A 22039-nucleotide genomic window follows, 5' to 3' on the forward strand; every position below is an offset into this window, starting at 1 on the left:
ATGCTAAAGCAGAAACACAAAAGCTTTAACTTTTTTTAAAGACTTGGTAACTCCAGCTCCATAAAGCAGCAGAAACTGGCAGATACTGTGTTCAAGATTTGCACTAATTTTAGAATTCCATTAACCTGATGGTGATACTTCTTTCCTGCTGCTTTGTAACTTTACAGAAATCAGCCAGGTTTTGAAGCAGTACCAACACTTTCAGGCTTAACCATGCATTTGTTGCAGCTGTTTAGAACAGCTAAATCTCCTTGTGGCTGTTTCTGGTGCTTGGTTTCCAGTTTCACAAGGAGGGATGCAAAGAGCACATGCAAACAGCTGCCAAGTTTCCATCTGCAGCATAATTCCTACTGTGTGCATTAAGGGAGAACTATTGTGTTTCTTGTCCATCCTATTTTTTTCCCCAGAAGAAGCTAACTTCAGCCTTGTACATCACTTCTTCTTGAACTATGCTAATGGAGGGGCCAGGCAATATCCACATACAGACAAGTTTGTCTATTCCTGTTTGAATACTTGCTCTTGTCTGTGCAGTCACCATTCCTGTGCTAATCCTAGCAGTTTCCTGTTCAGCCATGGGTGGCAATCCCTATGCCACCCACAAGGTACTAGAACAAAAAAAAAAAAAAAAAAAAAAAAAAAAAAAAGGGAAATTTGAGCAGTGCCCGTTACCTTGAGCTGGTGTGGTGTGTACCACACTGCACTGCTGGATGGTGAAGTTAGGTTTGGTTTTTTTATAAGGCCAAGCTGGTGTTAGAAATGTTCCTTTTATCACTGCAATGCTGTCAGTTCAGTGAGACAAATGAGAGTTGTTCCTGTCACAGACCAGCATCTGAGTAACTTGGATCTCATTACACACATGATGTTTCCTTAGGGCAGGAGCCGGTGTGGGGGGGAAATCCCAGCTTTTCTCCCTCACTCTAACAACTCCAGCTGAACACAGGTAATTCTGATCACTCTGATGATAACTGTGCTTAGTCTAGTGTCAGGTAGTTACAGTTCTGAGGTTTTTTCCTATTCATTCTTTTGACAAACAATTTTTGTAAGTAAGAACAATGAAAAGCTAAGAAACAGATAGTGCCCTGAGTCTGAAATGTTTGGCAAACTGCTGTTTTACCTAACTATAAATGCACACATGATTACAGTCTAATAAACAATTTAAATGTTTATTTGAAAAACGTTAACAGTACGAACTGGCATGAGCAGACTGGGCCTACTCAGCAATAGTAAGCCAGTATTTCTGTATAATTTAATGGAATTTTCATTTTTCTTTTGGGACTTCATAGAATTCTGCTGTCACAGATACAAAAAAGCAAGCTAGTTACAACTGCTAACAATTTTTATGAGTGGAAGGGACCATAAAAATGTAAAGTGCTTGAAATATAAATCTGCCGTTCAAATTTTTGTTTTGCATATATAAAATGTCAGATCTTTTGAGTAACACAAGTGTTTGGTAGTGGTATCTTCCTTGCAAGACACACTTAACTCTATGAGACCTGGAACCAGGTGGGGTAGCTTTGCTTAGGTTTGCAGGCACAGCTGATGTTTGCAATATTTCCTCAGATGTTTTTTAAGAATGCTATCTCTGGACTTAAGGACACCCTGAATTTCATAATCTTGTTAGTCAGGACAGCTAACTTGGTTTATGGGCATGAAGGCAGCCAGCAGCCTGTCTGAGGTGTGGAAAAGTGACTTCACAGAAGTTAAAACCAATGGTAGCCCTCAGGGTGGAAAGCTGCTCTATATTGAAACTTCTGAAAAGGCAGCTGCTCTACTTTGAAGCTTCTGAAAAGGCTGCTTGTTTATGGAGAGGCACAAGGAAGTCAGCTTTGGGCCTTGGCCTGAGTGGCCTTTTATCAATTAATCAACTGACTTAGTTTTCTTAGTAGGAAAAAAACCAAGGTATTAAGATCAGGTGCCAAATATCAGATCAACTAAAAGTGTGTTTTTAAAAACCAGTAACTCCAAAGTAAATACAGTATTAAGTACATGCTTTCTCATCTAAATTATTTTTCCTGTCTGAAAGGTCTGAAGGCAGGCTGATGGTAGTCACAGGTACAAAGGTGACTTGATCCAGCAGAAGGACGCCTCTGAAAGGTAAGGTTACCTGGCATTAGAAAACAATACACAAAACGATTCTGTGTTCTAAAAATTGGACTTATTACTAAACTCCCCAAACTTAGTTTAAATCAAATGCATCAACAAAGTTTAAATAAACAAAGTTTAAATCAATGCATCAACTTAGTATTACCCTCATAATATCTCTTATATGAAGTTGCAATGAAAAATGCTTCCAAAATGTACCGGCTGTGGTTTCTGAGAGCTCCCTTTGCCCAGTTTCTACATCTGAAATGTCAGCAGTGTAGGCTCTAGTTGCTCAGTTTCATAGTAGCCTAAAACTGTTTGCTGTCAGGATCTACAGCTGATTCTCCAGGACTCAGTAACAGCCTCCAGTTTCATCAGTGTAACAATGAATGGCATTAAAGACTTGGGATGAGGTCCCAACTCACATCTGCAACTATCATTCACCAGATGAGATGTTCTGGTCATTCTTACTGGTTTACAATCCTGAGTTAAACCTTTACCATTTTTCACATACGTACCACTTTACCACAGGAACCACTTTACACAGGTAGAAAGAAAATAACTGTGGTTTAGGAGTTGTTTTTTGGAGGTTTGTTTTTGTTTTTTTTTTTTTTTTAATGGAGGGGGTGGTTCAATTTCTTTATACACTCTAACAAGGCATAAGCAAGCTCCATGTTCTCAACTGGAAGAGAAATTACTGCAAGCTGGTTCCTCTGCTCCATACTGACTTCTGCTATGGACAGGTTATCATCCACTTTGCTGAACAGTTTGTTGGGATTAGAATTTTCTTCCCAGTTCCACTTAGTTCAGTTTCATACATGGCAGTGTTAAGCTGCTTACTGGGGAAAGTACAAAGTGTTTCTCCACTCTTTCCACTCTAACCAGGGGAGCCCTCCCATCTGACAGCACGCTGTGTGAAATGCCAGGGGAAGCACTGCCTCTTTTGTCACTGCTCTTTCCAACCTTCCTGATCTTCCCGGTTTTTCAGAAGGACCAAGAACACCTGTACCCCTGAGTGCATACATAAATTAACTGCATGCAGGGCCATTCAGAGGCACAGCTGATCAGCTGCATTTGAAGACATCAGCTGTGCTTGGGGCTGATGAAGCACGCTGCGCTGTCGGTCGCTTCCCAATGAAGTTCCAAGGGACAGCTCTCCCAGAGCTGACTTAGGTTGCTTTAACGTGCATATGCTTGCCCATTCCAGCACTAAATCTACACTGATTTATGACCTGCAGTTACTAATTCATTCTGCCCCTTGCTCTGAGACCTTGCTTTCCCAAAAAATGTGTTGCTGGTAACACAGGGAGTGGATGGATACCGCCCTTGCAGGCAATCAGCTTTATTTGTGGCCTCTTGCCACCTATGCCAGCACCAGTCACTATGGCTTGGAAGCTGCCTACAGAGGTTGGTCCCCCTTGAAGAATTCCCTTGTAGATTTGCAAAGCCAAATTTGAGGCCTTTCAGAACTACTGTAAAACTCCAACACAGTAGGAGTATGAAAAGACTGGGAGATGTTGGAATTGTTTAGACTTAGTTTCTACCCTCCTTTCTTGGAACTATGTTAATAGCATCTCACAATGTAGTCCTTAGAAGACTTGATAAAAAATTGGCAGTATGACAGCTCAGCTAAAGACATTTCCAATGAAATACTTTCCCATGTCTCTCTGAAATGCCTGTGTGCCAGAAATGCACTTGGAATGGAAAGTTACCAGTAGCTTTCTCATTGAATTCTTGCTACAACTATCCTACAGAATGGGCCTGCATCTTGGAAGATTATTTTAGTCAGTATTTTGCCTTCATCAAAGCAAAAAAAAAATTACAAAAATTACTTACTTATTTTCACAGGAAGGGAGAATCAGCTTTAAGACTTTGATAATAAGAGCTGCTCCAACAACTCCAACAACAACAACTTCCATGAAACTAAACAAGATAGGCAGAGACTGAAACCAGAATCTGCACAACCCTTTTCTCAAGTCTTCCACCCACTGGCACATCACCTACAAAACAGGTAAAAGTACAAAGATTGCGAAACAAATCAACTGCTGGGTTTTAGGGTTTTTTTTAGCTACTGGTAAATCACATTACGTGGTGATAATTTTACTTAAACATACATAAAAGCATGATGGAATTGACTGGTGGCTCAGATATCTTTATTGTTCAAAGTCTGAAACAGGTAAAGGTTTAGCTCTCTGTTAATTAATGGTCCCTTTGGAAAATAAAGGACACTTGAACAGAGCAGACAGTGGGTTGTAACTGTGTTTTGGCCACAGAGGAGGCCATGAAACCCATCCTTGTCTAAACTGGAACTGAACTTCTCCAGCTGTTACTGTGTTTCCTACAGCAGGTGAGACCAGTGGTCCATTTCTCATAGGGACCATGCAGTTGAGCAGAGTCAGGAGAAAATGGTGGAATTTAAAGCTAAGCAATATTTGAAATTGTCATAAATGCTTAGCTTGGTATAATGTAAATGTCACAACTGCCTATCATAAAGTATCTGTGTGGTCAGAACATGGCAAGATTTAGAAGCCCAATGGATTCCTACTGGACTTGTCACTGCTGAATAGTAATTTAGGAGCAGACATTTTTTGGTTTATTTGGGGTTTATCTGCAAAAATCCACTAGACTTAGTGGTTGCCTGTCTTTAAATAACTGTATTTATATACTAATAATGATACTGATCATTAAAACAAGCAAACAAACAACAAAAGCACCTTGTAAGAAGATGGAGGTTCTACCCTAAGAGGGGTCTCTGGTAACTTGCCAGGTAATGTCTCTTCATCCACTGTAGTTTCTACTTGCTGGATGAGGTACTGACTGGTAGTCTGCAGTGGATCTTGAATATCTGAAGAAGAAGAGCTAGATTTAGGGGAGAGTTAACTTTTTGTTTGACTCACTCTGAAGGAAAATAAAGACATGCAATGTTTCTCTACAGAGGGTACAGTTTTCACACATTTACAGCAAGAAGGCTTTTTTTTTTAATTGAGCAGTGAACTTGATAAGAAGCAGAAACAGTGTTACAGTGCAGCCTTTAGCTATGCCCTTAGCTGTAAATTTCAGCTGTCATCAGATTAAAAGGTGATGGACTAGATTAAAATTAAAATTTTAATTAAACAAAACAGAAATAAAATTAAGGCATCAAGTAACTTCTACTGCTTTTAAGTTATTCAATTTAATAACAGAAAACTGTTCTGTGGTTTGGAATTGACCCAGACAGGTATTTCCTCTACAGTTTTTTCTTTCATTCTCAGGAAAAAGGGGGAGCTGTAGAGAAACTTCCATCGCAGATCTGAGAGAGAAATTTATTCCTGTCAGATGTCTGGATTGCAGACTGCCAAGTATCAAGTACTTCAAAGGAGAACAGATTTGAAAACAAACAAATAAAATACCTAATATGAAGAGTTGAATTTAGGTGTTAAAAAAAATAAAAACCAAGACATATAAAATAAAACCCGTCCCTGTTAATGAAGAAACTCTTTCACTATGTAAAACAAGGGATAAATGATGCTCTCTTACCCTGTAAAGCACAACATTGAATATGGATGAAAATACTACTTAACAGCTGAGAGATACCTTTTCCTGAGAGGTTGGGCAGTGTAAATAACACGTCGTTGTCCCTTGGCATGGAGTACAGCATGCTCTCTTTCAAAGGGACAGTGTAGTTGGAATGTCTAAGTACTCTCAGGTCCTTTACTAAAATATCTATTTCTGTCACTTCTTCCTGCTGAACCTACAAAAGATGCAGACATCATATTACTGAGTTTAAAGCAAGACTGAAGGAGCCTGGCAGATGACACCAGTATGTCCCAGAAAACTCCAGGCCACTAAGACATACACACGGGGCTGTTACAACAAGAATTGGTATTTTTTGTTTTCACATACCACACTTCTGTAGACCATACCACATCAGAAAATATGCTGAACAGACTGGGTCTCTCCCTGCAAAAGCACATGGCAGTCAATCCATGGGCTTTTAACCAAGTCTTACATAGTACATCACTATCCTCTTGCAGGGAGGCATTTTAGGGCATGGAAAACTCAGATATGTAGTGAAAGCACTTGCAAACACTTGCTAAGGCAAGACTGAAATTTCTGCTTTTGCAGGAACATTGCTTGTTTTTAACAACTGAAAGCCAAGTGTTCCAGCATTTGACACTGACGTGTTTGAAACCCTTATCTTGAACCAAGAGACATGCACTTGACAGATGGACCAGGCACTGGATATGTATGGCATTGGCTGAATGCTTGCACTCTAGAAAGTTGCTGCCAGTGGCTCAATATCCAAATGGAGATCAGTGACAAGTGGTGTCCTCAGGGATGGGTATTTGCACTGCTCCTGTTTAACAACTTTGCTGGACTATGGACAGTGAGACTGAGTGCACCCTCAGCAAGTTTGTTGATGACACCCTGTGGTCAACCTGCTGAAGGGAAGAGACATCATCTAGAATCAGTTGAACAGGTTTGAGAGGTGAACCCCTCACCAAGTTGAGCAAGGCCAAGTGCAAGGTGCTGTACCTGGGTTGGGCCAGTTCCAAGCACAAGTACAGGCTGGGCAGTGAATGGATAAAGAGCAGCCTTAGATAAAAAGACTTGGGAGTGATGGTGGATGAAAAGCTCAACATGACCTAGGAGTGTGCACTCAGGTTCCAGAAAGCAAACTCTGTCCTGGGGCTGCAGCAAAAGCAGTGTGGCCAGAAGGTTGAGGGAGGTGATTCTGCTCCTCTACTGTGCTTATGTGAGACTGCTTTTGACTTAGAGGAGCAATCAAGGAAACAGCATTAGCTTTCTGGTTATTTTTCCTAGGTCCCTATGAAAATCTGAAATGCATTGTGATGCCTAGTTTGAGGCCTGAAATACAATGCCATTGTTGTGTAACAACTGAATCAAACAACAATTCTTAGCCTATTATCAGTGGAATAAAGACCTCATTGGAAAAGCTACAGACCTCTCAGTGGGGCTTTTCACTAAGACTCTGACATGATACAGATCCCTGTAAAAACTTCTATATGCTGACTATGCAATTAATCAAGGATCAGTGGTATTATGATCATTATAATTTAAAAAAATAAAAAGGCAACAGAACACAAGTCAGCTTCAAAAAAGCCTGGCCACATGTAAGATGCAGATGTGCAAAAACAGAAATATGACACAGAAATAAGCCAGTTGCTGACTTCAGCAGCTGGATCTTTTCTACAGAATCTCTTTCTGTCAGTAAATCAACTACACCATACAAGTGATTTTGAGAACTTAGTTCTGCACATTTCAACCTCAGCTAGAATTGCAACCCCTCACATTGACTGCTATTTGTGCAAATACTGTTTAGAAATCAGAGGGGTGGAGGTGCTTGTTCATCTCAAAATCCATGTTCGTTATCAAGATTCAAATTCTCAGGAGTAGTGGGCTTTCACAATAAGCCCACTTGCCATAAGAGCTTCCTGCTGCAAGCTGTTCCCCATACTTGAAAACTTTTGTTAGCTTGGAATAAACAATGGGGAAAACCTCAAGACACAGAATGAGCCCATGCCCCTTTTGTTCGTTTTGTACATTATTTTATAAACCAACTCTTGCTTGTGAGTCTGGCTTCGCTTGCACAAGTTCACTTATTCAAAGTGCATGTGATATAGTTAATTAATAAAATGTGAAAAGAAGCATTAAAACTTGTAGTTTCCTCATGAGACACCCCCACTCTTATGCTGCCAATGCTGCTGTTGTCTCCCTCAGTGCTATGTTAGTTAACATTAATTATACACTTTGTGTTCTAATCACCAGCCAGATACATGTAAACCTTGTAATCCCTGGGAACTACTTGCCTCTCCTAAATTAAAAACAAGCAGAATGTTGTAGCAGGACTTTTTTTTACCTGTTTTCCATCAATTTCTGTCACTTCTTCCTGAATGACAATCAGCTGCAAATCAGAAGCGGATGCCAAAGGCCACTCGTGAACCATGATTCTAACACTGACGGTTCCCAGGTGCTGCTGATCCGGTAAGTTATCCAAGCTTCTGTTCTCCACTGTTAACACACAATGTCATAATTTTCAAAGAGAAACCACCTCAACCAGAAAGCAGCACCCAGCCATAGAGAAAACAGGTGCAACTCTGACACAGATGCCTTTGCACATGCAGACCTGAATGGAGAAGTCAGAGTACCACTAGCATCAAGCCAGAGATGCCAGAGCAACAGTACAGAACATCTTAACACTTCCAGTAACTGCTTTTACAACCAGTAGTAATCTGGACAACAGCTAAAACAGGTTCCATGATTTTTTTACCAGTATATTACCAAATCAGGCTCAGAGCAGGTCTATAACACAGCAGAGCTGTACAATCCCCTGACTCGTGAAGCCTGCAAACAGTGTCACATCTCTGCCTTTGAGGTTTGCATTTAAGTGCTCTAAGCAGAGCTCTTTGGCTTGGTTATTGCTGCATTCTTATTTCAGTTGTCCAAAAGAGTTCATGAGAGTAATGCCACAGCTTAGACAGCCACCTGTGTAAACATCTTCATTTGCACAACATTCCCCTTCCTCTGAATACAGAAACAAATATGGTCTTTTTCAGGCACATTGCATCTCCTGCTCAAGATGAGTGCCAGTTCCCTCCTACATATTTTTCTGTCCTCCTCTCTGTTTTCATATGTGACTGGTAACACCTCAACCTCTCTTCCTACCCAAAAGCTTTCAGCTATTTCAACAGCTTAATATTCTACAAGTACACACGGAACTGCCTTTCTATCCTGGCTGTTTCTGCACAGTCTTAGTATCCTTCTCCCAGTTACCACACCTCTGCTTCAGGTGAGGGCATGCTAGAACTGAAGTCCTGGAGAAGCACAAGAGTAGAGGTGAGGGATCTCTCCAGTATGCAGATACCAAGGGACATGAACTGAGACCAACCCATTCCTGATGCTAAGCCACTGGTGCTGTGTGTGTGTCACTTGGAGTGCTGAGCCTGTCAGGTAATGTTGGATACAGCTCAACTTGAGTCTCAGTCACACAGTAACTACTCAGTGTGTCCACTACTTTTATGCTGTGATCCCTGTCCTCATAAAGCTATTTTTATTATTTAAAATATAGAAAAATACTTTCTGGCATAATTTAGTAATGTCTTCTATTGCCAAAATAAATGGCAGAAGGAAAGTTCCCTACAGGTGTGAGCCAGGGCACTAACCTGGTTGCTGAGTTTTCTGACTTGGAGCAGCAAGCTTGCACTGAAGGCCCAAAGCCTCTAACTTGCCAAGCAGCTGAAGCTCCCTGTGTTCCCAGCTTTTACCATGTGTCAGGCTGTTCAACCACCACTACATTCACGGGAGTGACACATACACTTCCAAAACTGACTTTTGGGGGAACTTCAAGTGGGGATGTAGGTGCCAAGAATGCTCTGACAACTATGTTAGAGTACATGGTCTCCAATATTCAAAAGCATGATTATTAAGGTCAAGTTTTGGTTTTATATACACTCAGGAGTATTTCCCCCTCTATTAATAAGTATCTTGATATTTCTTTAGCATTTTACTAACACTATGCTGAATCTGAATCTGCTGTCAATAATTTAGTAAGTAAATAGTATAAACATTACATTACAGGTAATGTTTATACTATGAGAGAAGTACTGTGCTGGGGACTCAGACCCAAAGATGGAAATAAAGAGTTTCAGGTTTCTAGCTCCCAGGTCAAATCAGTATTTTCCTCACTGTTTCAGATTCAAAACTAGTCATCACAAGCACTACAACTATGATTTGGGAAATTAACAGGAACTACAGAAGAGTGCTCAGGAGCTCTCAGAATTACTCAGTAAAATCATATCTATTTTTCTGGAGTGAGTTATTTTGCAAGTAAATTATGTTTTTGCCACGGTTTTGTAACAGAAAAAGAGAATTTGATTACTGCTTTCCCTCTCCAGGAAAGAAATACTGTCAAATTAATAACAGATAACGCTTGGGAAAGAAGGGTTCAAGCATCAAGGTCAGAGCTCAGAGAAGCAATTTGTAAAAGTGTATTCTGTAAGTCCCTGATGAGGATGACCTCAGATATCAACCTAGAGACTGACTGCATCTTATGCAGCAGAATATGGTTCTCAATACAACAGAAGCCTACATCAAACAAGCCTAATGGTCCTTCTTTAATTAATTATACAGTATGTTCTGTGGATCTCCAAAAAAAAAAAAAAAATCACATGGTACTTTCTGTTTTTTCACCAAAAAATGTAGCATTGAATCAGTGGAAAAACAGCAAGTTCAAGACAATTTGAAGTCATTAACTACTGCAGTCATTAAAGTGCAATATTTGTGCTATAATATCCTATCCAGCAGAAACTTGTTTGTCCAACAGATACAGAAGTGATATCATTAAAAAATTGTCCTAACAACAATTCATACTTTTGTTAATGAATCTCCTTCTGGATATAGGCCAACCAACCTAGGGACACAGCCATTAGCAGGGTGGAGTTGCATCCTTCTGTTTACATTGTCTAGCTTGTAGTGCAAAACATTCTTTTGAAAAGATGGGCAGAGTCTGGATTTCAGATTAGACCATTTACACACAAGCCTGTTAATGTGACTTGAGATGAAGGCAGTAAGATTTTTTTTGATCCATTTTAATACCAAAATTGTCCTACCTTGGGAAATGTTTTGCTTCCACAATGCTCTGGTTTACAAATACAGAACACATAGCCATTGCAAGCTTTGGTTACTAGACAACAGGGAAGCCAAATACCCCAGGGGAGGGAGGAAAATGAAATAAAATAAAAAAAAAAAAAAAGGAAAAGAGAATACTCACATATTATTGTTTGACATGTTATGTGGGCAACCCCGCTTTTCATAGGAAAGTCATTTAGATATACCTGTCCATTAACATAGGTGATGTTAAAAAGAACCTGAAAGAAAGACAGCCAGAATGAGTGTACGTTTCCTGCCCCTGTGCTGCAATTCTGCTCTCAGAGGAGACACTCCCTACTGACTGATGTCAGAATAAAGGATATACTTGCAGCTGCTGCGGACTTTGTTTCACTGCATATTAATTCACTGAATAAACAGAAAAACTGGACAAACCTGTACTTTGTGAAGTTCTCCACTGGTGTTCAGCATCATAACACCAACTCTAATTGCTTCCTGGAAAAAAAACAGAAGAGATGTTAGTCTGAGAAAACACATGAGCCACTGCAGGCAACTTTCTTGCACTGTCCTAGCAGAATGACTTCATACTAATCCCAGAGCGCATTGCCAGGCTTTCTGTCCAGCAGATAGAAGGAAAAGGAATATGCCTTCTTGTTTCATGTAAGGATTACTCTGTTTTTTTCACTCTTCTTTTTAATAAAGAGGACTGATGAAAAAGAATGACATCTGCATTCCCCTATGTATAGTTTGTGGGTTTTTGTAATAAAGATTAAGAATAATAATCACTTGTTTCTCAAGTGATATAACAGAAGTCTCTCATATTAGCTGAAAATTAACAGACCACAAAACGTAAAAACGTAAAAATCAGATTCTCTGTAAATGTTTTTTTTAAGCACTTCAGTTAGTCTTCAAAGTGAAGCTAGTCTATACTAAAGAACATTCAGTTCTGTCAGCAGAAATTCTGTTTCTTTGGTTATGATTCCCAAATTATGCCACACGGGACACCTCAAACTCACAGAAAATGGGGGTTTGCTTCTTTCTCTCAAACCCTAATTGCTGTAGTTCATTGAATCACTCATTCTGTCCTCTCATTTCTCCCTTGTAATTTCAGGGGCTGCTTTGCAAATGAGACCTTAAATCTCCCAGATCTGTCTCTGAAAAAAAACTACATACAAAAATCAAATCTTGCTTGCACATAGCCAGAAGTAATGATTGCCACACTGCCTTCCTCAGACACCTCTTCAAAAATAATGTTAAGCTCCATATTTGGTCTGTGGGAGCCTTAAATCATTATAACTTCATTTCATTAATACCTGGACATGGCACTTAGTGCTATGGTATAGTTAGCTGGGTGGTGGTCAGTCAAAGGCTGGATTTGATCTTAAGAGGTCTTTCCAAACCTAAATGATTTGGTGATTCTGTGGATCCATTTTCCTCTGAAAAATTTCTCCATACCTTCAGCATCTTCTTTAGCTCTGTAGTTGAGTCATTGTTTCACAACGAACAGTTAAAAAGTGAGTCATGTCTCAATAAAAAGTTGAACATGCTCAGCATTTAAAAGAAATAAAAATGTAAATACATAAGAAGACTTTTTATTTAGTAATTTTATACAACACTAGATTTTCAGCCAGAAAATATGTGAAATATACAATACCTAACATAATACAACCCCAGTTCAGAAACAGAAAACTCTGAAGTGTGACTATAATGTCAAAAAATCATTGAAATAATGGGTGTTAATGAGCATACTCAAGTGGCCAGAACTGTCAAAAACTGAAAAAACAACCTCAAAGTCCAATTCAGCTGGAATCTGGCATCATGAGAAGAATGGTTTCAAACCTAGCACAGATAACCTTTTGGTTCTAAGTGACTTGGAAATACTTCAGACTCATTTGGCATATCATTAAGAAAACTCTCTGGCCACCGAGACCAAAGAGAAATCTCTTCCTCAATGCCCTTTCTATGAAACAGGTTTTTATATTGACTTTTCTTCAGAACTTAAATCCTAGCTATTCAAAGGAAATTAAAATTACCAAATTAGTCAGAGAAGTGAACTCTGTAACTGAAAATATAAACTGGATTAACAGTATAAACATAGGATATATTCTATCCTGTCTTCCTGTAATTTCCTCAAACCACTCATTTCCTTCTCATATTTTATGAATTGTGTATATTAATAATAAAATAAAAATCCACAAAACTTTTAGATCTTTTTGCTCTTAGCATTCAGAACTTAAGTCTTTTACACTCTCAAAATGTTTAACAGATTACCAAAACTTTGTTCCAAGGTTTTTCTGTTTTCTGGGAATTCAAAGGGCACAAAAGATGGATTTTCCAGGCAGTCTTAATAGTCTTTCATTTTTTAAGCCACAAATTACATTACACATTACATTACATTTTTACACAGAAAGTATTTCACAATCTTTTTTCAACATCTACAAAGAGACTCACTGAGATTACAAGAAACAGGAAATGACTGATGAAAAATCCCCACCTTTTTTTTTTTTTAATCAAATTCTTTATTTGAAAGTGAAGGGCATGAAGGAAGCTAGATATGCTCAACAATTGACTGTTAAATGTACAAAGTCAGCTATACATACAATGATTAATTTCCTTCAGAACAGCTGTCAGCTCTGTTGACACAGTATCCACAAGCACTGTTACGAATTCTGGAACATACTTAAGACTTGCATTGAAGAACATGGTACATGTTTAAGAAATGAAATATTTCAGTGGATCGCTTCTGTTCAAAAATCAGACAGTAAGACAGTTTAACCACTTGCTGCCTCTGCCACGGAAAGAGAGGGTGCAGATCTCTCCTGCACATCATCCCTTCCCTCTCAATCCATCCCAAGTCAGTGAGGTAATTTAGTTCATTAAATTGGCACAAAAACTTTCCCTTTTTTGTCAGACCGTTTTTCTGTTAGTTGAACAAGCAAGGAAGAGCTGGACAAGCACAAGAGATCCAAGGACACAGCTGGGAAGAATGAGCTGGGCTCCTTGTTCTGATGCACAGAGATTGTCGGACTGCCTCTGCTGCGTGGTCTGTCTGTCCTTGCAGCATCTCCTTGGGAGACATCTGTACTCACCACCATCTCAGGTGATGGTGATGCATCTCCTTAATGGTACAGGTTCATAAAGCTCCTCAGTAACTCAGAGCAATGGTCAGCATTTCCCTACAGCAGCTGCATCATGACCCTTGCAATTTTGTGTTCACACACAACAGAGAACTCATACTGCTGCCATTCCTGGGACTAGTCTGTTTACATCCAGATCAAAAAAAATTCTACTGCTCTCTTCCCATATTCTGTACATCCATTCTACTCAGTTGTCATATGCTCTCGTTCTGCAATTTATGAACAGGTTGTTCGTTACTCTTCTTATCTTCCCACAGAAAATAGCAGTGTTCCAGCTCAGTCTTAACCTTTCCTTGAAGGTGGGTTTCATACTGCTGTCTTCCCATGGCTTCCCACTGGTGTCTCCTGCAGTGCCACACTCAAAACTCAATGGGTCCTGCTGTGGCAAATCATCCTGACCCTACACATACCCCATCTAACAAAATCTACAGGATGGCAAAAACAACAAGATGCATGCCAACTGCAAGGAAAAGCTGGGCAGGAGTGCTGGGGAAAGGAAGCAGCAGCTCACAGGAGAGCAGAGTACCATCCCTGCTAACCCACTTTCACCCACAGCAGGGAAGAAGTGATGCATAGCACTGGCCCTGTTATCACAGGCCTGATTGGTACCCCTTGAATATCTGCATGTTGACAAGTGCTCAAGAGCCATTCGTTGTTTATGCCTCCTAAAGGGGAGAGAAACAGATGTGGCAGGTCAACAGCTCTTGTACCAGTCTTTCAGGATGAAATGCCTGGTCTGACAAGCCACACTTGCTAGAAAGTGCTCTAGTGATAATTCAAATCCCAATCTTTCCAGTCCTAGGGCTGAAGACACACACTTACAGAACACCCTTTAATTTCAACAGATGAATTTTTTTTGTTACCATAATAAAATTCACAACCTGAGGGTGGAGGGGAAGAAAGTGTTTTATAGTGCTTTGTATGTCTTGTGGTTATGTACTTCAGTACTAAGAAAGGTAAATAACCCCACATCCCTTATTTTGTAAAAGCATAGCAAGCCAATCCTGCAGTAACAAAGCCACTGAGAGCAGAACACAGGAAATCTGCAGCAGTCCATACTGTTGCACTGTCAGTTTCTGGAGAAGCCTCAACTGTGAGTGTAAAACTTGGTTGCTTAACTTATAATACACTTTTCAGCATTAACAGTATCATGCAAGTTTCAGACAAGCCTGTAATTTAAAAGGTTCTGAATTCACTGGGATATTTAAAAAAGCAGTGCTTTGACACAGCCAGAATGAAAGGACAGCCCCAAGAAGCAATTCAAGTCCCTAAGAATTGGGGTGTGGTTTCAGCTTACCATTGACCCCGTTCTATACTTCGCTGCCCCTTGCCCCCTCCTGTGCTGGTAAATGCCTTCACACAAAACTCCAATCTGCACTAAAAATGGCCCTATCATTCTTAATGCTCTTACAGGATGTAAATGTCTCTCCTGAATTTTCCTATGATTTCTCATCTCTGTTTTAGTACTCCAGCAGTGATATTTACAATGGTAATGGCCACTGAACCTGCAAAGAGGACAGCATCCCTACCACAAATATAATTAATTCTGTTCTAGGACAGCTAGGCAGCAGCAATAACAGTGTGATGACATAGGTTACAGTGAACTAGTGAATTTTTGTAAACTTGGATCAGCAGAGGTAAGCAGGTAGTGATCATTTTCTATTCCTTTTCTCTTTCACTGTGGGCTGCAACAGAATCCAGGACTGTTAACTGGGGCAGTATAATTACAGTAGCAGCAGAATAACAAAAAGGGGAAAAGATGTCAGCAAAGAATATAAAGCATCAGGCAAAAGTTAAAAGGGAATATTCATTAATTGTCAAAGACTAACACCACACAAATCTACAGAGAACATTTCACCTAATATTGCTTTTTTAAAAAAATGCCGCAAAAGAAAAAGCTGATGGGTCCAATCACACAGGAACTTCAAACAGATCTGATTAAAGAATCATGGAAAAACTTTATCCACAGGCAGTGAATACCTGATGGGGTGCACTGTACAGTTTATCCTAATACAGGGTAACTGTTCAGTCCTACACAGCTGCATCAGTCACACACACCCCATCAAGATTCTGCTGCTAGCAGCCAGCCCACTTGAAGCACAGCTGTTCTCTATTGAGGCTCTCCAAACAAGGCTCCTTCTGCTACGAGGCCTGTGGGAAGCCAAGTGGGCAGCCCTAGGAACAGATGGCACAATGCCGTACAAGATGGCCAGCTGTACAGAGACGAGAAAGGCAGACAATCCCCTCACAGCCATTACACAGGCACAGCTGAGATCCTGTTTGCAACTGAAAAATGTCAGGTTGCCAAACAGGTAAAAAATAGACAAAACCAATAACCTGTTTCTAAATTTAAGAAGAGATTAGGGGAAAAGAAGTGTGTGAACAGACAAACAAAACTACCACACAAACTCATACCACTTGAGTCCTGGCACTCACGTGGACAACTGGCTCCAAATAGCGTAATATTTGGATATTGCAATATACATTTGTGTATATATTGCAATCCAGGGTTCCATGATCCATGCTTCACATAATTCTTTCATAAGAATCAAAAAAGAACTATGTTTTAGAGTCTTAACTGCAATCAGGCATAATTGAATTGAGAAGTAACCATGGTAAAAGCTTGACATGACAAGATAGACTTTCACAAGTTTGCAGGACGATAATTTGTCCCTCACATTTCAGAAAATTTTTGTACAAAATTTTCTCCATTAAGATTTGGCATTATTAAACTGCATGACAGTATTTAGGGTAAGATAACTACATCCAGTATTTTCTTAACTAGCTAAAGCTGAACTCTTTCTTAATATAATAATCTGACATGATGCTTTTGCTTTACTTTGCTTTTCTGAACAAGCACACTTACTTTCATTCCTTCCTTGTTTTACAATGACTCTTATTATAATATGGTTTATCCTTCCCTTTCCCCTATGTATGTTACTAGAATTAATTGTCTTTGTATCCTTTCTATTAAAACAACCTATACTATGATATTTTATCATGAGTTTTAAAGGTGAATACTCAGTCTCACATCACAGAGACACAGTTACATAATATTGCTTTAATTTAATCAAATATACATTGGAAGACGATGTCAGCTCTTTTAGGCCTGAAATTCACATGTGCTGGGCTGCTAATAGAGAAATTGGCATAAAGCGATGGAAGAAACATTCCAGCACATTGCTATTAACAAGTTTCTTCTTTGATTAAAATACATTGTACTCACTGCATCAAATGGTTGATGTAGTGAAGATTATTTCCTGCTGTTGTGAAACGACCCATCCACACAGAGTTCTTGCAGGCAAGAAATAATATAAAAGCATTTTTTTTTCCAGGCAACTGAACTAAACAGAAAAAAAAGTCTGGTAGGCAAATATCTTATTAAAAAAAACTCTATTAGCCTCAATTATCAAGAGGTAAACAGAATAAGCAAATAACATGGTGTTAGTACTGCTTTCAGCCAGTTCCTATCAGCACATTAAAAAAATACTCTAAAGCACAAACCCTTATGCCTGACCTTGCATCAAAAACATTACTTTAACGTGAAGGTCAGTTGTCTTATTGCATCATTCCCTTTAAATTTTTTGTAAGAAAAAAAAGCCCAAAACAACCACAACAAACCCCCAATTTTGTCTAAAATCAATCAATTTTTAGTCCAGTTTTGCATATCCAAATTTTATGAGGAGATATAAAAACCATAACAGACATGCTAATGTTAAAAAAAAGTCCTGATTTCAAAACAGCTTTTTTAAGAAATTACAAGTATTGCACAACAGTTGAGGCGTTCACATTCCAGAGCTGAACAAAAGCATTTCAGCCTTACAAAATGCTATTCCAGTGTATCCAGGTTTTTCCTCAGTCCTTCCGCTATGGTTTTTGTAACACCATTGCCATCAGCACGGAGGTAAACTTTGACACCAGCTTTAAACCCCACATGGAAGAGTTAACAAAACGTGAAGCTGTAGAGTGCAGCCAGCGGGCTCACAGAGTTGTAAAGCACAGCTGTGGTGTCCAGCCAAAGCAAAGCTGACCATGTTGATGCTGCCTGCTCCCAACCAGTCTGCAGTCCCAAGCCATCCTGAGGAAACAACATAGTTATTCTGACCCTATAGCCCACTGTCACTGAGCTCATAGCTTCTGAAGGCATCTTGACAGCATGGCATTCCCACTCTGCCTATTCCCACTGCCTAGGCACTTCTGTTCCTAATAGGCCACTAAAAAACAGCTCAGTGTCAAAAAACATTGATTCTTCTACTCAAAGCCTTCTCCAGACACACTGTTCCTTTTGCATCAAAACTGGTCCTGTATGTACAAAACTAAATAGTGCAGGAGAAAATACAAGTTTTTATTTTGCTAAGTTTAACATATAAAAAGAAAAAAAACACTAAAGTAAAAATTTTTATGTCCCTTTTTGACTCTTAGAAGAAATTTTCTGCAAATACTTAGGCCACCAGACCCGTATAAAACTAAGAGTGCAGACACTTCCAAATTAGCAAATCATGAGCTCACAAGACCACTTGAGCAGTAAGCCACAAATGGTCAAACTCAACCCCACAAACAGCACAGCTGTGCCCATATGGCACTACAGTTCCTAAGTCAAGTCCTACTCACACTCCAAAACATACCTGTTCTATCCCTGACCCCAAGCTGCCTTACGTGGCACTGCCCTGGCACCCCTGTGCCCTGCTCATTCTTTCACATCCAAAGACAGCAGACACAAATGTGCCATGTCCTTTGAAACTGCCAGCAGTGACAATTTTAATGCTACCAAGCTGTAGTTTCAGTGTGGAAGTGTGACAGTTTCTGGGTAGAAGGTGAGCAAGAGCCTAAGTCTGGATTACATTGTCATTTCATGAGCCTTTTGGAAAATTCAAGCCCGCACTCCCTTTCTCAGAGGGATAAGCAAAGTACCCAAATACTGAGCTCCCTCTGCCTTCTTTAGCACACCTCACTTCAGGCATTCAGGTACTTTTGTAGGTGTCTGAAGATCTAGATCCCCATTCTGAAATCAGAGCTAAGGAGGTCTCTCTTCAAAAGTTCATAAAGAGAAGCAGAAACCAGGAAGTAAGGCCAGGAATGAATCCTGCTTCGCAACACAGGATGTGCCAGTGCAGGGCCTCTGCCAGGCTTTCTTGGAAATGGTTTACTTAAATTGCACTAATAAATAAGTAACTCTGGAGGGGAAAAAAGACATAATACATTTGGTCAGGTAACAGTAACTTCACATTGGCTAGACAAGTTGACTACAAATCCTTCACAACTCTTCCCTCTGTGATCTTACACTTTGGGTTCACAATTATAACAATTGTAGATGACGTATCTGATAATGATTCAAGCTCAGGCACACATACCCAGCTCTTCTGTAATTCTAGAGGTCAGAGCTCACTGGTGCTGTGGCAAATCTTTTTATTTCCACTGGAAAGTTCTCCTAAGTAGTACCCAAAACATTCCTTCCACTCTTTTAAAAAGCCACTAAATTTAAAACGGATGTCACCAAGATACAGCATAGATATTGGGACAGAAGAACAGACAACACAATGCCCTGTGTACTTATAGATATACACCAATACATCAAAACCCTTTTCTTGGCTCGAATCACGAGTAGGCTAGGCTCAAGTATGGACCTAATGCAGTGCGTACTTGTACAGCACTGAACCATGGAGATGTAGGCAGCCAAGCCTGAAAATACAATATAAACACATTTATATTGCACAGAAGTAACTACCTTCCCCCTCAGACCTGTCAGATACGGCACATCAAATCCTATACAGGCAAACCCTCAAAGGGAGAGGGGAAACCCTGTCTGCCCGCGGCAGGGTCCGGCTCAGCCCTGTGAGGGAGCGGGGCACGGCCAGGGGCCGGGGCCGGGCCAGGAGCAGGAGCAGGAACAGGGAGAGGGGCAGGGGCAGGGAAAGCGGCAGGGCAGGGCTGGTACCTGTCCCAGCGGCGCGGCCGGGCCCAGCAGAGCGGCGGCCAGAGGCGGCAGCAGCAGCGACAGCGGCAGCAGCAGCAGCTCCCGACGTCCCAGCGCCGCCTCCATCTTGCGACCCGGGAATTAAAAGCAAGTGAAACATCAACAGGCGGGGCCGGGAGGAAGCGGGGGAGGCGGCGGGAGGGGGCCGGCCCTGCCCCGGCCCTGCCCCGGCTCTGCCCCTGCCACTGTCACTGTCCCTGTCCCTGCCCCTGCCCCTGGCCGGGCAGCGCCGCCGCCGGGAGATCCCGAGTTCGGCGTTGCGGAATAAGGCGCGAATACGGAGCTGCGTCTACAGGAGCCCGTCACGCTTAATAGGCGAATGCAGCCTTTGAAAGCACTAAGAGAAGTGCCCGTATAGATAGTGCTAATAATTGCAGCTGTTTGTGAAACGGCCAGCGTGTGTGGTGAGGCTCCCGTGAGGCGCCTGCTGTTGTCACCTGCTCTGCGTGGAGAGGGTCGTAGGGCCGGAGCAATACCGCCCGAGTCCTCAGCACTACACTGCAGGAAAGGGTTCTGGAAAGCAGAAGCAGGCAGAGTACTTCGGGAGGGAGCAGAGAGAGTCATCGGGAAGGAAGAAAGCAGGAGATAAAGTTTTCAAGAGCTAGAGGTCATCATCCTAAAGAAGAGGAAGCAAAGGGAAACTTAGTAGTGGCAGTCAAAACCATGGAAGTCTCAGGTAAAGACAAAGAAAAGCTAGACCACCAAGTTCTCAGTGGATTTGAAGATAACAAGTGTTTTATTTGGAACAAGAAGGATTGCCATTAGCAAAAAATGGTCGGCATGGTAAATACATGAACACCTTGTCTAGAGAGGTTTTAATACTGCCATAAATTAGCTGTCCTGTTGAAGCAATCTTTAGCCTGATTTTATGACTCCCTATTGGTTGATAATGAGCATGAATCATAAAACCCACAGAAATGTCTTACTTTGTATGCAGTCCGCATTCACGAGACACTGATGCAAACATCTGGTACAAGGAACAAGGCATTGGAAAATGAGGCCTAAGAGAGTCGTATATTGTGAAGTATGTTTTACAGACTTCCATGAAACCCTCAAATATGTAATCCCTAAACACATCAGCAGTTCCTACTGTTTTAGAGATTGCAAAAAACAGAGCTGACTAATTGCCTTTGTAATATCCACAGATATCAGTAACAGAAGAAGGGATAAAAACTGACATCTTAATTTCCACCACCTCTCTTCACTATCACCTAGTTTACCTAATTTCTCACATACTCATCCTCAAGATTTTTTTTTTTTTTAATCTGTTAAACCTGAAAGCAATAGGTAAAGGATCTGTTCACTGTGCTGCCTCATAAGGCAGAGAACTGTGAGGTAAGTGAGCTCCCCAGCACGGCGTTTTGCTGCCTCTCCTGACAGCTGCAGGAGCATGTTCAGGGATATGAGGGCTGTCAGAATGCAGCTCTTGTCAGTACTTGCAGTCATTTGCATGTGCTGGTGGGAGGAAGTTTAAATTACCAAAATTCCTAACTGTGAGTTGCATTCTCTAGAACTCAGAGTGGGGGTTGCCTTCCAGCAGGAGAATAGTAGTGTTTTTTGTAATAGATTCATTACCTCAAATGTTTACAAAATGTACCAGAGGTGTAATAATTAATGTTATTCGGGTACATTAAAATGGAGGGAAGCAAAGATCCCTGATCTGCAGAATTTTTAGATTCAGCAAAATTCAAGCTGGGTTCTGAGCTGACCTTGAGGAGTTTAGCATCTCACTGAAATTGAATAGTAGATGAATGCCTTTTCATTTTTTACTATCTCTGCTTGCAAGTTGCCTTCAAGTACCTATCAAGTAGTGCTTTCCTTCTGTTTCTGTCCCCATTGTTCTTTCCTTTTTCTTTCCATCTTTTCCACCCTCTTTTCTTCAATACTCTCTCTTACTCTCTTTATTCTCCTGGAACTTAATTAAAAACTTTAAAAATTATGGACTAATAGTGCTTTCAAGTATTTCTGTTTTCTTCAAATTTCAAAGCTTTCATTAGTCTCACAGCATAACAGATGTCATAACAGTTTTATTTAATGTAAATTGTAGAATTCCTTGCAATAACTAAATAACTTATGATCAGTTTCACAGCTGAACTGTCCTTGGGTGAAGGTGGAGCTACTCAGTGCTAGGAAAAGCTGCGAGCATAACAGGGCTTTCCTTTTGGGCTCAGCTGCAAGGCTCTTGGGCTCCTCCAGTCTGCCAGTGAACATGTCCTGACATTTTAAACTATTGTTAGAA

At 40.6% G+C, this 22039-nt stretch overlaps 1 protein-coding gene across 1 annotated transcript; it reads right to left on the reverse strand.

Moving 5' to 3' along the window:
* Nucleotides 1-1144: 1144 nt before the first annotated feature.
* Nucleotides 1145-21441, reverse strand: GINM1 (glycosylated integral membrane protein 1). Its single transcript, XM_053937403.1, has 8 exons — nucleotides 19762-21441; nucleotides 11125-11184; nucleotides 10853-10949; nucleotides 7943-8094; nucleotides 5656-5812; nucleotides 4797-4927; nucleotides 3919-4082; nucleotides 1145-2087 (listed from the first exon to the last, which is right to left on the reverse strand). Exons 1-8 carry the CDS (start codon nucleotides 19864-19866, stop codon nucleotides 1979-1981), a joined length of 975 nt encoding a protein of 324 aa, XP_053793378.1. The 5' UTR covers nucleotides 19867-21441; the 3' UTR covers nucleotides 1145-1978.
* Between the last annotated feature and the right edge of the window lie 598 nt (nucleotides 21442-22039).

The sequence above is a fragment of the Vidua chalybeata genome, chromosome 3 (assembly GCF_026979565.1).
Source record: "Vidua chalybeata isolate OUT-0048 chromosome 3, bVidCha1 merged haplotype, whole genome shotgun sequence".
In the NCBI taxonomy this organism is placed as follows: domain Eukaryota; kingdom Metazoa; phylum Chordata; class Aves; order Passeriformes; family Viduidae; genus Vidua; species Vidua chalybeata.